The sequence below is a fragment of the Hyperolius riggenbachi genome, chromosome 5 (genome assembly GCF_040937935.1).
Source record: "Hyperolius riggenbachi isolate aHypRig1 chromosome 5, aHypRig1.pri, whole genome shotgun sequence".
NCBI classification, from domain to species: Eukaryota; Metazoa; Chordata; class Amphibia; order Anura; family Hyperoliidae; genus Hyperolius; species Hyperolius riggenbachi.
In genome coordinates this window covers 411,680,366-411,693,429 of record NC_090650.1, presented here as the reverse complement: position 1 = coordinate 411,693,429, position 13,064 = coordinate 411,680,366, and the positions used below count along the sequence as shown (strand labels likewise).

At 45.2% G+C, this 13,064-nt stretch overlaps 1 protein-coding gene across 1 annotated transcript in view; it reads left to right on the top strand.

Moving 5' to 3' along the window:
- The window catches only part of TAF2 (TATA-box binding protein associated factor 2), a gene marked incomplete at its 5' end in the record, with an annotated part of 143,001 nt that extends 130,519 nt beyond the window's left edge, over window positions 1–12,482 (top strand). The window contains 2 exons of the mRNA XM_068237959.1: window positions 8,598–8,703; window positions 11,831–12,482. Of these exons, the coding sequence (XP_068094060.1) occupies window positions 8,598–8,703; window positions 11,831–12,093 (369 nt within the window). The remainder of the gene's footprint in view (window positions 1–8,597; window positions 8,704–11,830) is intronic.
- Between the last annotated feature and the right edge of the window lie 582 nt (window positions 12,483–13,064).

The following is a 13,064-nucleotide window of genomic DNA, read 5'->3' as shown; positions in this document are numbered from 1 at the left end:
TCTCTTTTTAGTCTGTGTGAGATAACGGAACATCAAATGCACCAAAAGTCCAAAGTTGGGGTTTAAAATGAAGGCACTATCAATATGCTAATCAGATGTGCATCACATTTATTCTTGCAGACAATTCTTCAAGTCCATACAGATGGAGGAATAACATGCAGCTTAAATTGCAGTGTTACAAATAATGGCCTGACTCGTTTCGTTGTAAACAACTGCTTCCTCAGAGGCGCACAAAATAACACTTTTATAGTCAATTCCAGGCAAGGCAAGACAGGGCATTTATATTGTTCTTTTCTCTTGGCGGACTCAAAGTGCCAGAGCTGCAGCAAATAGCGCAAACTCAGTAGGCGTTAGGGAGTCTTGCCCAGGGTCTCCTTACTGAATAGGTACTGGCTTACTGATTAGGAAGAGTCGAGATTGGAACCCTGGTCTCCTGTGTCAGAGGCAGAGCCCTTAGGGCGGGATGACCTCAGCCTTACAGCAGCTAATGTAATTTATAGAGAAAACAGACAAAATGTGCAGGATGTCAGTTTTTTTTTTCTGTGCACGAAATCTGCATTGAAGTGTGACCTAGCCCATTGATTAACATGAGTTCTCAGTTGAAATCAGTTTTTCTATGCAGAAAACATGCACGAAAGCCAACAAGTGTGACCCCTGCCTTAACCAATACAGTATCCAGACCTTAAAGAGAACCCTGGGTGGGTTTGTGAAATCAATATTAGGACACAGAGGCACATTTTGCATACAATCACCAGCCTCTGTGTCCTTTCATTCTGCCTCCAGTCGCCCCCAGTGCTCTGCTTTCCCCTATTATAAAAACCGCCAGGCTAGCGACACACAGATTGTCGCTAGTCTGCTGTTTACCTTCAGGCTCCCACTCACCGCCAATCCCCCGCCTCCTGTATATATCGCGGCTCCCCGTCTGTGTCCCTTCCCTCCCTGCCTTTGTAAGCTTCCTCCAATCGGCTTACAGAGACTGGGAGGGAAGGGACACAGGCAGGGAGGTGCGCTATACAGGAGGCGGGGGAGTGGCGGTGAGTGGGAGCCTGAAGGTAAACCGCAGACAATCTGCATGTCGCTAGCCTGGCGGTTTTTATAATGGGGGACAGCAGAGCACTGGAGGCAGAATAAGAGGACACAGAGACTGGTGATTGTATGCAGAATGTGTCTTTGTGTCCTAATATTGATTTCACAAACCCACCTCGGGTTCTCTTTAAAGCGTCTCAACAGATCAGCTTTCCCTGGAGGTGGAAATAGCCGAGCTCGATTGGGTCCACTCTACTATGCAGGCCAGACCTCTCACACCTGGGCAGTAGAGCGGACCCTATTGGGCTCGCCTATTTCCCAGCGAAGGGAAAGCCTCTACTGCGCTTATGCGCAGGTTATTTAATTTTTGGGGATTCTGCCGGCCCTGGAACAGAGGGACAGAGAGGGATGGGGGAAGCCTCACTAGGATCCAGAGGTATTCCCCTCCCGAGGTGTCGGCTTTTTATTGAAATTAGTTACAGTTCCTCTTTAAAGAGGAACTCCACCCTTAACAAACATACGGTCATTAAGTTACATTAGTTATGTTAATTAAAATAGATAGGTAATATAATCTCTTACCCACCCTGTTTTAAAAGAACAGGCAAATGTTTGTGATTTCATGAGGGCAGCCATCTTTTTGGTTGAAAGGAGGTGACAGGGAGCATGAGACACAGTTCCAACTGTCCTGTGTCCTGATCACCCCTCCCAGCTGCTAGGCAACGAGAACAACAATATCAGAAATCCCATCATGCTTTGCACAGCATCAGGGGAAAAATGCCCGGGCAGTTTTCTTTGATGAGGCAAAGCTTAGCTTCTGTGCAGCTAAAAAGTAGGCTTGGGTAAGAAAAAACAAAGTTCTGATGCTGTGAAACTGTTAAAGAAATACCAAGCCTTTTCAGTGCTGCTGAGTAGATTTTTAGTCTGGAGGTTCACTTTAAGGTCTGGAAATTGACTGTATGTGTTCTTTCATGTGCCTCTAAGGAAGTGGTTGTTTACCGCAAAACGTGTGTCATCCATCATTTGGAACGCTGCATGTTATTCCTTGCTCTGTATGGACTTATAGCATTTTGCACAATAATTTTGATTAGCAAATTGATGATGGCTCCATTTTAAACCCCAACTATAGACGTTTAGTGCATTTGATTGTTGCTAGGGGGAGGAGCATACTTTGAATTTGGATATATATACCGGTAATAGAACAAGTTCGGTGATATTTTTCATTACAGCCTGTGGCTTGCTGGAGCTCTACCACTTAATTTATACAGTGACTCTGGATACAGAGAGCCACACAGGTAACAAAAAAAAGCATCTAAAATCTAGTCCTGCTATTTAAAAAAGGACAAAACTTTGATATATTAATGTTTGTCTTTGTCAGTCGGGATCATTCAATCATTACAGATGACTTGACACCTGAGGGAAACCTTCTTAGAAAGTGCACAGACCGCAATTAAATCTAGATAGATGTAACCTACACTATCTAAAATATAATGCTTTGCTTGGGGTTCCACCACCATAATATTTCTTATGTATTGTTCATTTATATGCTCTTGATGACATGTCTTACATACCCAGTCTTCACCACTCACTGCACTATTACAGCTACAGAAGCAGGAGGTATTCGTCACTACCATTATATAAAAGCCCTTCTATTGATGCTTCATGATAAAATACACAGCTGACAACCCCATGCTTCGGAGGACTTCTCATTACCCAAAGCTGCATCACTGCTGAATCTCAACATTAATGCAGCTTTGAGTGAGGAGAAGTCCTCAAACAGCGGGCTGTATTTCTTTAGGGTTAAAAGTAGTGATTACAGTAATGAATGTGGTATGGAAATTAATAAGGTTAGATATACACTTAGGCCCAGTTCACATTAGCGCTTTTTTTCCGGAACGTAACCGAAACGTATACTGTACAAACGGAACGGATGTGAATGGATCTAATGTTACCCTATGGATCCATTCCACATGCGTCCGTTGGTACGGATACGTTCCGGTTCCCGGAATAAAAAATTGCTGCAGGCCCACGGAACGTTTCTTCACACTAGTGAAGAAATGGACCATTCCATGGGGGCGTGGGCCGACCCGAATCTAGCGACGGGAGGGTGAGGGGAGGGTGCAGCAGCCGGGCGGGTGGGTGAGGGAGGGTTTATACATATCTAATCTTCATAGGCAGCCGGCGGTAGAGGCTTCCGTCGTCTTCCGCGTCATGTGACTAGTCACATGACGCGCTATGTAGTCACAGCGGAAGAAGAGGAAGCCTCTATCACCGGCTGCCTATGAAGATTAGGTATGTATTGTCGAGTGAAAACTGATCCGATCAATCATTGATCAGATCTATTTTCACTATGTGAACCGGGTCCACGGACTGAGCCCTCCGGATCCGGTGAAGCGGAGACGGGATCCGTTCACCGGATCCTTTTGGCTCATTTTGCAGATATGAACCGGGCCTTAAGGTGGCCACACACCATACAATTTTTTTTAAATATCTGTTAAATTCAAGAATTGCAATCAATTTTTGTGACTGATTGTAACATTTCAAAAATATGACCAATGTACCACACACCTATGTTAAATTTTTCCCCAATTATGCTAAAAATGATTGGAAACTCTAAGAAAATTGCTAGGGTGTGTATATTAACCATCTTAGCGGTATGGACAAGCTCAGCTCGTCCATCACCGCCGATGGCTGCCGCTCAGGCCCTGCTGGGCCGATTTTGTTGAAATAAAAAGCAGCACACGCGGCGATCCGCCGCTAGCAGCGGCGAAAGAGGGTCCCCCCAGCCGCCTGAGCCCTGCGCAGCCGGAACAAATAGTTCCGGCCAGCGCTAAGGGCTGGATCGGAGGCAGCTGACGTCAGGACGTCAGCTGACGTCCATGACGTCACTCCGCTCGTCGCCATGGTGACGAAGTAAGCAAAACACGGAAGGCCGCTCATTGCGGCCTTCCGTGTTACTTCTGGCCGCCGGAGGCGATCAGAAGAACGCCTCCGGAGCGCCCTCTAGTGGGCTTTCATGCAGCCAACTTTCAGTTGGTTGCATGAAATAGTTTTTTTTTATTAAAAAAAAACACTCCCGCAGCCGCCCTGGCGATCTTAATAGAACGCCAGGGTGGTTAATAAATTGACAATCTAACACACACCATACAATCTTTAGAAAAATGTTCCAGCATTCCGGAACGATAAAAAAAAAATTGGGAAATCTGATCGGATTTTTCAGTCGAATGAAAAAAAAAGCTTTAAAATTTTTCATGAGATCCAATTATATTTATCGAATTGCTGTAAAATCGTATAATTTGATTGCATCGTGTGTGGCCACCCTTAGGCCTGAAGCGGGGAGGGGAGAGTTAGTTTGGGAGGAAGTGTGGTCAGGGTTAGACACATGAAGGAGGAGGGTAGCAAGTGGGCTCAGGATAATTTAGGTGAATGTAAACCTGGAAAATTACTGAATATCTGTGAGAATAAACCCACTTAACCCCTCCCAAATCTTGGCCTAAAAAATAGGCCAAATGTAGTGATCCACTGATGAACCGACCTTTCAATGTGCCACCCTAGCCCCACATGCAGAGCACGCAATACAAGCGTGTCCCTGCTGCAGAGTGCATGTTGGAGCAGGCCAATGGAAACACCGTAACCTCTCCACACTCCAGCTTGCATTCTTTCTTCTCCCTGGCAACTTCTTACCTGGCTGATAGAGCTACAGGGAAGCTCCCAGCTCACTGTTATGTGATTGCAGTAAACCTCCAGGCTCACTGTCATGTAACTGCAGTGAAGATCTGGGCTGTCATGTGACTGCAGTGATGCTCCAGGCTCACTGTCATGTGACTGCAGTGATGCTCCAGGCTCACTGTCATGTGACTGCAGTGATGCTCCAGGCTTACTGTCATGTTACTGCAGTGATGCTCCAGGCTTACTGTCATGTGACTGCAGTGATGCTCCAGGCTCACTGTCATGTGACTGCAGTGATGCTCCAGGCTTACTGTCATGTGACTGCAGTGATGCTCCATGCTTACTGTCATGTGACTGCAGTGATGCTCCAGGCTCACGGTCATGTGACTGCAGTGATGCTCCAGGCTCACTGTCATGTGACTGCAGTGATGCTCCAGGCTCACTGTCATGTGACTGCAGTGATGCTCCAGGCTTACTGTCATGTTACTGCAGTGATGCTCCAGGCTTACTGTCATGTGACTGCAGTGATGCTCCAGGCTCACTGTCATGTGACTGCAGTGATGCTCCAGGCTTACTGTCATGTTACTGCAGTGATGCTCCAGGCTTACTGTCATGTGACTGCAGTGATGCTCCAGGCTTACTGTCATGTGACTGCAGTGATGCTCCAGGCTTACTGTCATGTGACTGCAGTGATGCTCCAGGCTTACTGTCATGTTACTGCAGTGATGCTCCAGGCTCACGGTCATGTGACTGCAGTGATGCTCCAGGCTTACTGTCATGTGACTGCAGTGATGCTCCAGGCTCACGGTCATGTGACTGCAGTGATGCTCCAGGCTCACTGTCATGTGACTGCAGTGATGCTCCAGGCTTACTGTCATGTGACTGCAGTGATGCTCCAGGCTTACTGTCATGTGACTGCAGTGATGCTCCAGGCTTACTGTCATGTTACTGCAGTGATGCTCCAGGCTTACTGTCATGTGACTGCAGTGATGCTCCAGGCTCACTGTCATGTTACTGCAGTGATGCTCCAGGCTTACTGTCATGTGACTGCAGTGATGCTCCAGGCTTACTGTCATGTGACTGCAGTGATGCTCCAGGCTTACTGTCATGTGACTGCAGTGATGCTCCAGGCTTACTGTCATGTTACTGCAGTGATGCTCCAGGCTTACTGTCATGTGACTGCAGTGATGCTCCAGGCTTACTGTCATGTGACTGCAGTGATGCTCCAGGCTCACTGTCATGTGACTGCAGTGATGCTCCAGGCTTACTGTCATGTGACTGCAGTGATGCTCCAGGCTTACTGTCATGTGACTGCAGTGATGCTCCAGGCTTACTGTCATGTGACTGCAGTGATGCTCCAGGCTCACTGTCATGTGACTGCAGTGATGCTCCAGGCTTACTGTCATGTGACTGCAGTGATGCTCCAGGCTCACTGTCATGTGACTGCAGTGATGCTCCAGGCTCACTGTCATGTGACTGCAGTGATGCTCCAGGCTTACTGTCATGTGACTGCAGTGATGCTCCAGGCTCACTGTCATGTGACTGCAGTGATGCTCCAGGCTTACTGTCATGTGACTGCAGTGATGCTCCAGGCTTACTGTCATGTGACTGCAGTGATGCTCCAGGCTTACTGTCATGTGACTGCAGTGATGCTCCAGGCTTACTGTCATGTTACTGCAGTGATGCTCCAGGCTTACTGTCATGTGACTGCAGTGATGCTCCAGGCTTACTGTCATGTTACTGCAGTGATGCTCCAGGCTTACTGTCATGTGACTGCAGTGATGCTCCAGGCTTACTGTCATGTGACTGCAGTGATGCTCCAGGCTTACTGTCATGTTACTGCAGTGATGCTCCAGGCTTACTGTCATGTGACTGCAGTGATGCTCCAGGCTCACTGTCATGTGACTGCAGTGATGCTCCAGGCTTACTGTCATGTGACTGCAGTGATGCTCCAGGCTCACTGTCATGTGACCGTGGTGAGCCTGGAGCCTTTAGCAACCAGCTCAGAATCTGCCAAGGAGACATGAGGACCCGAGCAGGAGTGAGGAGAGGTAGCTATGCTTCTTGGCATGGCTCCAATGCACAAATGTAACAATAAACAAATTGGCTTATCCTCGATCTTACATAGTGTTTTTGGGATAACGCTGACATCCCGATCTGTTGCACTCACATCATACCTCCCAAATTTTTGAGATGAGAAAAAGGGACACTTAAGCCACGCCCCTGTCACACCCCTGGCCACGCCCCCACCACGCCTCTAGTCACGCATACCATAAAAATTTAACAAGAAAAAAGTTGTTTTATAATTCAAACCACACTGGTCCTTTCTATCCTGGTTAATTTTCCTTCATCGTAACATTTTAAAATTAGAAATATATCAATTTAAAGGATGGGAATAAAGTTTAGAGTCAATCAAACACATTTTTAGTATAGAAATGTATATATTTATATAGAAAGAGGGACAAAGTCCTGAAAGAGGGACAAATGAGGAGGACAGAGGGACAGGGCTCCCAAAAAGGGACTGTCCCTTTGAAAAAGGGACAGTTGGGAGCTATGCTCACATTACTACTGCAGCAAAAAACTCTCCACAAGATGAACTGCTCTACGACAAGAAAATGCTGGTAAAGCTTTACCGAAATGTTCATTTAGCCCCATGGGAGGAAGTTTGGCTGGTACTGTAGAGGGTAGGGCTATTATTAGAAGGCTACATGCTGAAGTTATAGTAAGGGTGGGATCTCACTTGCATCTGCAGGAATCACAGACAGTTCCCGGCAAGCGTTTTGGCGCACAATTGTGTGTTTTATTTTCAATCATTTTTATTGGTTTTTAACATTGAACAAGATCAACATTACAGTCAAAATAATAGATTATAAAGTACATTGCTATTTTCAAGCATAAAGGTAGTGCAAACACAACAATTGTGTGTTTTAAAGTAATGCAGTTTTTTTTTTTTTCTACAGTAGCCATTAATTATAATGAGAAAATGCATGTGTTGTGTGATAAAGTAGTGCAGGTCGTATTTTTTTTTTTTTTTTGCCTTGTGGAATTGCAGAGGCCCCACAGACTATCATTACATGCGATTCTGCATGCATTTTTTACTACGTGGAACATTTTCTCAAGTGTGATCCTTTCCTAAAGAAAAGTAGTGGAATAATTCTTCTAATTTAAAATGTCCTAGGAGTTGGTTTGGACACAGATTATGGGTAATCTGTTTGGCCTGGTGCACACCAGAGGAGTTTTTCTGAGCGTTTTTAGTTTTTAAATCTGCTGCTAATGTTATCCTTTGTGTCTGTGCACACTGGAGCAATGAGGTTTTGTAAAAATAAGACATAGCATTACATTAGGAAAAGCTTTTAGAGGTTTCAAAAGCTCTTCCCAATGTAATGCTATGGTTTTTTTTACAAAACCTCATTGCTCCAGTGTGCACAGACACAAAGGATAACATTAGCAGCAGATTTAAAAACTCAAAACGCTCAGAAAAACTCCTCTGGTGTGCGCCAGGCCTTTATCAGCTCCACTGAGGAGAACTTGGCGCTGGATTCCCTACAGAGAAACATTCCTAGCTAGTGATAGTCAATTAAATGAAAATCATTTCGAGTAGATGCAGGATTATGCAAATTTTGTATGCAAATTTATGCAGCTTGACAGTGGACCAATCGAATTTTAGATCTGCAGGATTTGATTGGTTCCTTTTCAAGCTGCATAGATTTGCATACATTTGCCCAATGCTGCATCAACGCAAAATGATTTGCATCTTGTTGACCATGCCTATTCCTAGCTGATGATTTTGTCTGCTGTAATCCACCCATGAGGATAATCTCACTGCTGGGCACACAGCCCTTCCAGTCAGAGGATCCTATCACATTGCATGAAAATGTTTTCCTCCCGCATTCCCTTTTTAACAGTTTGGAAATTCTCAGGAAGAGGAAGAAATAGACATGGACACCGTGCACGACAGCCAAGCCTTCATCTATCATCATCTGAATATGCTGGAACGCCCATCTACACCAGGTATCAGCCACTCTTGCATTGTCTGCTAGTCTTACATGGTGTAACTGCTAAAGATCAAAACCAAATTATATAGGAGTTATATTGCAAAACTGACAGTGAATGGATCCTATTTTGTAAATAGGAGCAGTTTATACTTTTCAGTCTGCAACAGATGCGTTGGATCCATTGCGGTAAGCAAACCGCATTTTGGTGCAATCGGCGATTAATTATGGACAGGCAGATACGTCCCCCATATGGCCTATGGGTGAAACAACCACTGTGCCGGGTCCGCTGACTGTACGTGGCCCGGCTGCTGCAATGTATCTACAGTATGCAAAAAGGGCACCCGGGTAAGCCAAAACAAGTTTTTTTTTTTGGGGGGGGGGGGGCATTAATAGCTATTCTCACACTGAACCCTCCCTCTACCAATGCCGACCTTAAAGTGAACCCGAGGTGAGAGTGATATGGAGGCTGCCATATTTATGCGCCTGCCTAATTTTATTTAAACATTTATTGCACGCTTTCTATAAATCCAATAAACTTAATTTCACTTCTAAAATATCATGGCGTGTGTCTCCTATATGATATATTTAACTGACATTTTCTTTTTATCGTAACAACCAACGATATATACAGGAAAATCATGACCATTAACAAGGTTACCCAAACTTTCACATCCCACTGTATTTCCTTTTAAACAATACTAGTTGCCTGGCAGTCCTGCTGATCTATTTGGCTCCAGTAGTGGCTGAATTACACCACAAACAAGCATGCATCTAATCTTTTAGAAACCCCTGACCTGTTGCATGCTTGTTCAGGGTCTATGGCAGAAAGTGCCCCTTTCTCCCGCCACAAATCTGCCGCAAAGAGAAAAAAATCTAAAAAAGAACTCTGCTTCCCTCCCCCATTTCATAAGGCATATAGGATCCAACAAAGGTTATAAAAGTAAATCTAATTTATATTTTGGTGCGTAAAACTCATAACTGGATGATCTCAGCTAAGTTCAGAAAACCTGTTCCTGGCAGGAAACTCTTTTGTTTTCTTGTGGTTTGAGTGACCGCTCCAGTTTCCTGCCCTTCATCTCCACTCACTTACCCATGTGCACATCCGTATTTTCTCTATATATCTTTAGCCACACATTGAAATAAATGTTCCACCTCGGCTACAAGACACAATTAAAGTTAGTTTGCAAATGGAAATACTGGTAATCATTTTCATGTGCTGCTCTTCCATAAAAGCTGCACATCATAATTGTTTCCCCGCGGGGAGTTTGGCTTGCGGGACACATGTTTCCAATAAAGCGGGTCATGCAGGAAACTCCAGCACGCCGCTAGACTAAGATTCAAACCGATATAAAACACAAACCATTCATTCAAACGATGGGAGGTCTCACAGGTATGAATAGACCCAGCTGATATCCGTCTCAGCAAGTAGGAAAAATAAAGTGAGCTCTTACATTGTTTAGTACCACATATTTCTGGACTCCGGTTAACATTTCTAATCGATTAGGGATTGTGCAATCTTGCCTTGAAGGGAACCTGAACTCAAAATGTCCTCTCTGCTCTTAAAAGATAAGCAACTGCATAATAACCTTATATACTGGTGCTATGTATGAACCAGGCCTGTGGAGTCGGTACAAAAATCATCCGACTCGAACTCCGACTCCTCAAGTTATGAAATCTCCGACTCCAGGTACCCAAAATTGCTCCAACTCCACAGCCCTGGTATGAACAGATACTGGTGCTGTACTGTATGTGGTACCCAGTATATAACAGTATATAGGCGAATGACTGGTTGGATTGGTCAACTCTCCCTCTCCCTAAGCAGATTGGTCAGCTCTCATGTCTATCAGAGCGGTATGGAAGAATAGATTGCGCTGTGCTCATAAAACACGATCTCTTGTCCGCCCTTGTATCCTATTTGCCTCCTTCTCTACCTCTCAGATCTCGCACATGCGGTAACAGGATAGGGCGGGTCAGACAGGTGGAAGAGGCGTGTTTTATGGGCACAGCACGTCTTTCTTCCATACCTTGGGCGTCCCAGACCTTGCAGCGTGAGCGGCGCGCTCCCCCCCCCCCCCCCCCCCCCCAGCAAATGCGGCGACTGCCGAATCTCCAGCACCTGGTAATTAAACATCAGCATGTTGCGTACGCACATCGGATATCAGCATCACGTATCACCCGGCATCAATGACACTCGGTGTATAAGAAAACCTCTGACTTTTCAGAAGATTTTCAAGGGTTAAAAAGTAGTCTTTTATATGGCAGAATATACAGTAATTGAGAGCTACAAGGGGATCTTACCTTATCTTCCTATACCAAACAAGATTATGGGAATAACAACAATTGGCATATGGTATTCATGTGAAACCATCCTATACTTCCTATATCTATATATTGTTGTTTATTGGTATGAAACCCCAACCTCCCAGTGATGCTTAGCCTTGACTGATTACGTATATGTAGAATTGTTTCACCCCTCCCCCCCTTCCCCGAGCATTCTGGGAGTCCAGGTATATTTTCTAGTTGCTTTAGACCTCTCGATAAACAAGCATTCCGCAGAGATGCACCTGAAAGGGCTAAAGATGTCTCCACCAGTGATAAATTGCAGAAAGTAAACCAGAGAGAGGAAAGATTTTACAATAGGCATACACTGATTACATTATTTATAGATGAATGTGGTAAGAAAAAAAATCAAGCTATTTTTTTTTTAATTTTCACTACAGTTTCTCTTTAAAGCAGATCCGAGATGAAAAACTAACTATAACGAGTCTATATATCTTATGTAAAGTTTAGATAAGTTCAGTTTAGAAAAATTCACTCCCCTTGCCTCCTCCCCTCTGCCTCTGAAATCAGTGGCTAGTAACCTCCTCCTCCTCCTGCCCAGACTGAGCTCCCATAAGCCCTTGTTACAGTGCAAATGCACTGTGAAAAAGCTGTGGGGGAGGCTTGTTTAGTTTATAGGGAATTAGAGTATTAAAACAAAACAAAAAAAGAATTTGGCTTGAAGAATGCTGTATAAACTATATGAAAGGAACACAATTATGCAATGAGTAAAAGTTCATCTCGGATCCACTTTAAATATTTGCTCATTATGATATTGTTTATATCGATGTATTTATTTGACCATTCCCTTCTTGTCTGGACAGGAAAGGAGCAGCTGGCTCTGGACTTGCATCTGCACTCCGTACCTCAAACACCCCTATCCTTCATCAAGGAGTCCAGCTCCTCCAAGCATGGTGACCACCACCATCACCACCACCATGACCACAAGAAGAAGAAGAAGAAGCACAAACACAAGCATAAACATAAGCACAAGCACGAGAGCAAAGACAAAGAGCGGGAACCAGCTGGTTTCACCAACAGCCCCGCCAGTGGGCGTTCCATCCGCTCTCCCTCCCTCTCCGACTGACCGCCAGTACTGAAGCTGCAGCAGAGTCAGTGCAGCATTAGCAGAGCACAGTTCATTATCCCAGCGAGCCAGTGTGCTGGTTTTAGGATGTCAATCAGCTGTTTTCATCCAACCGTCAGTTATCTGGCCATAATTTACTGTCACATTTGCTCAGTCCTGTTCTGCGCAGTCCTCGTGACTGATAGTGCTTCAGCAGTCACTGCCATTATCGGAAAACAAAAGGTCAGCAGCCGCCTCTTTACAAAAAAATATTAATGCCCCAGATTAGGCACAGTTTTTTTTTAACTACATGCATTTAATAGAACATCATCTTAACTTAAAGGATGTACGAGCTAAAAAAACACAACTTCAAGTGGATCTCCAACCTGCAAGTAAAATCTAGCGTCCTTCGTGTAAAAGAAAGTTAGTTACCTGCGCTGCTTTCTCCCTTGAAGCTGCCCCGAAGACGCGAATGGCTCTGCCTCCCCCCCCAAAAAACCACACCAAGATGTTTACTGGAATAAACATCTTGGTGTTTTTCTCCGGGTGGGGAGGGGAAGAGGCCACTCACCGGAAGTTGAGTCTTTCGGGAAGGCTTTGAGGGGGAAGGCAGCGCAGGTAACTATGACTTTCTTTTGCAGGATAGCTGCTGTATTTTACTTGCAGGCTGAAGATCCACTTTAGAGTACATACATGTCAGCAGTGTTACCCAGCCAAGGACTGCGTCCTTCGTTCTCCCCCGCAAGCCTCTGTTTCTCGATTTCCTCCTGGACTAGGCCCTGACCATCTGTGGGTGGCACCTTTGAACCTGATCTAGTACGCAGTTTGATTCCGCACATCGGTGTGGCGGCGCTGCTCTGAGTGCTGAGCATGGCTCTGTGCTGTGAAGGAAGCTCTCGGGAGCGTGGGCACAGCAGCGTAAAGGACATAACTGTGCATGCGCAATATCCGGTTTACAGGTCCCAACCAGAGGTGTTTGGGGTCTAGTCCGG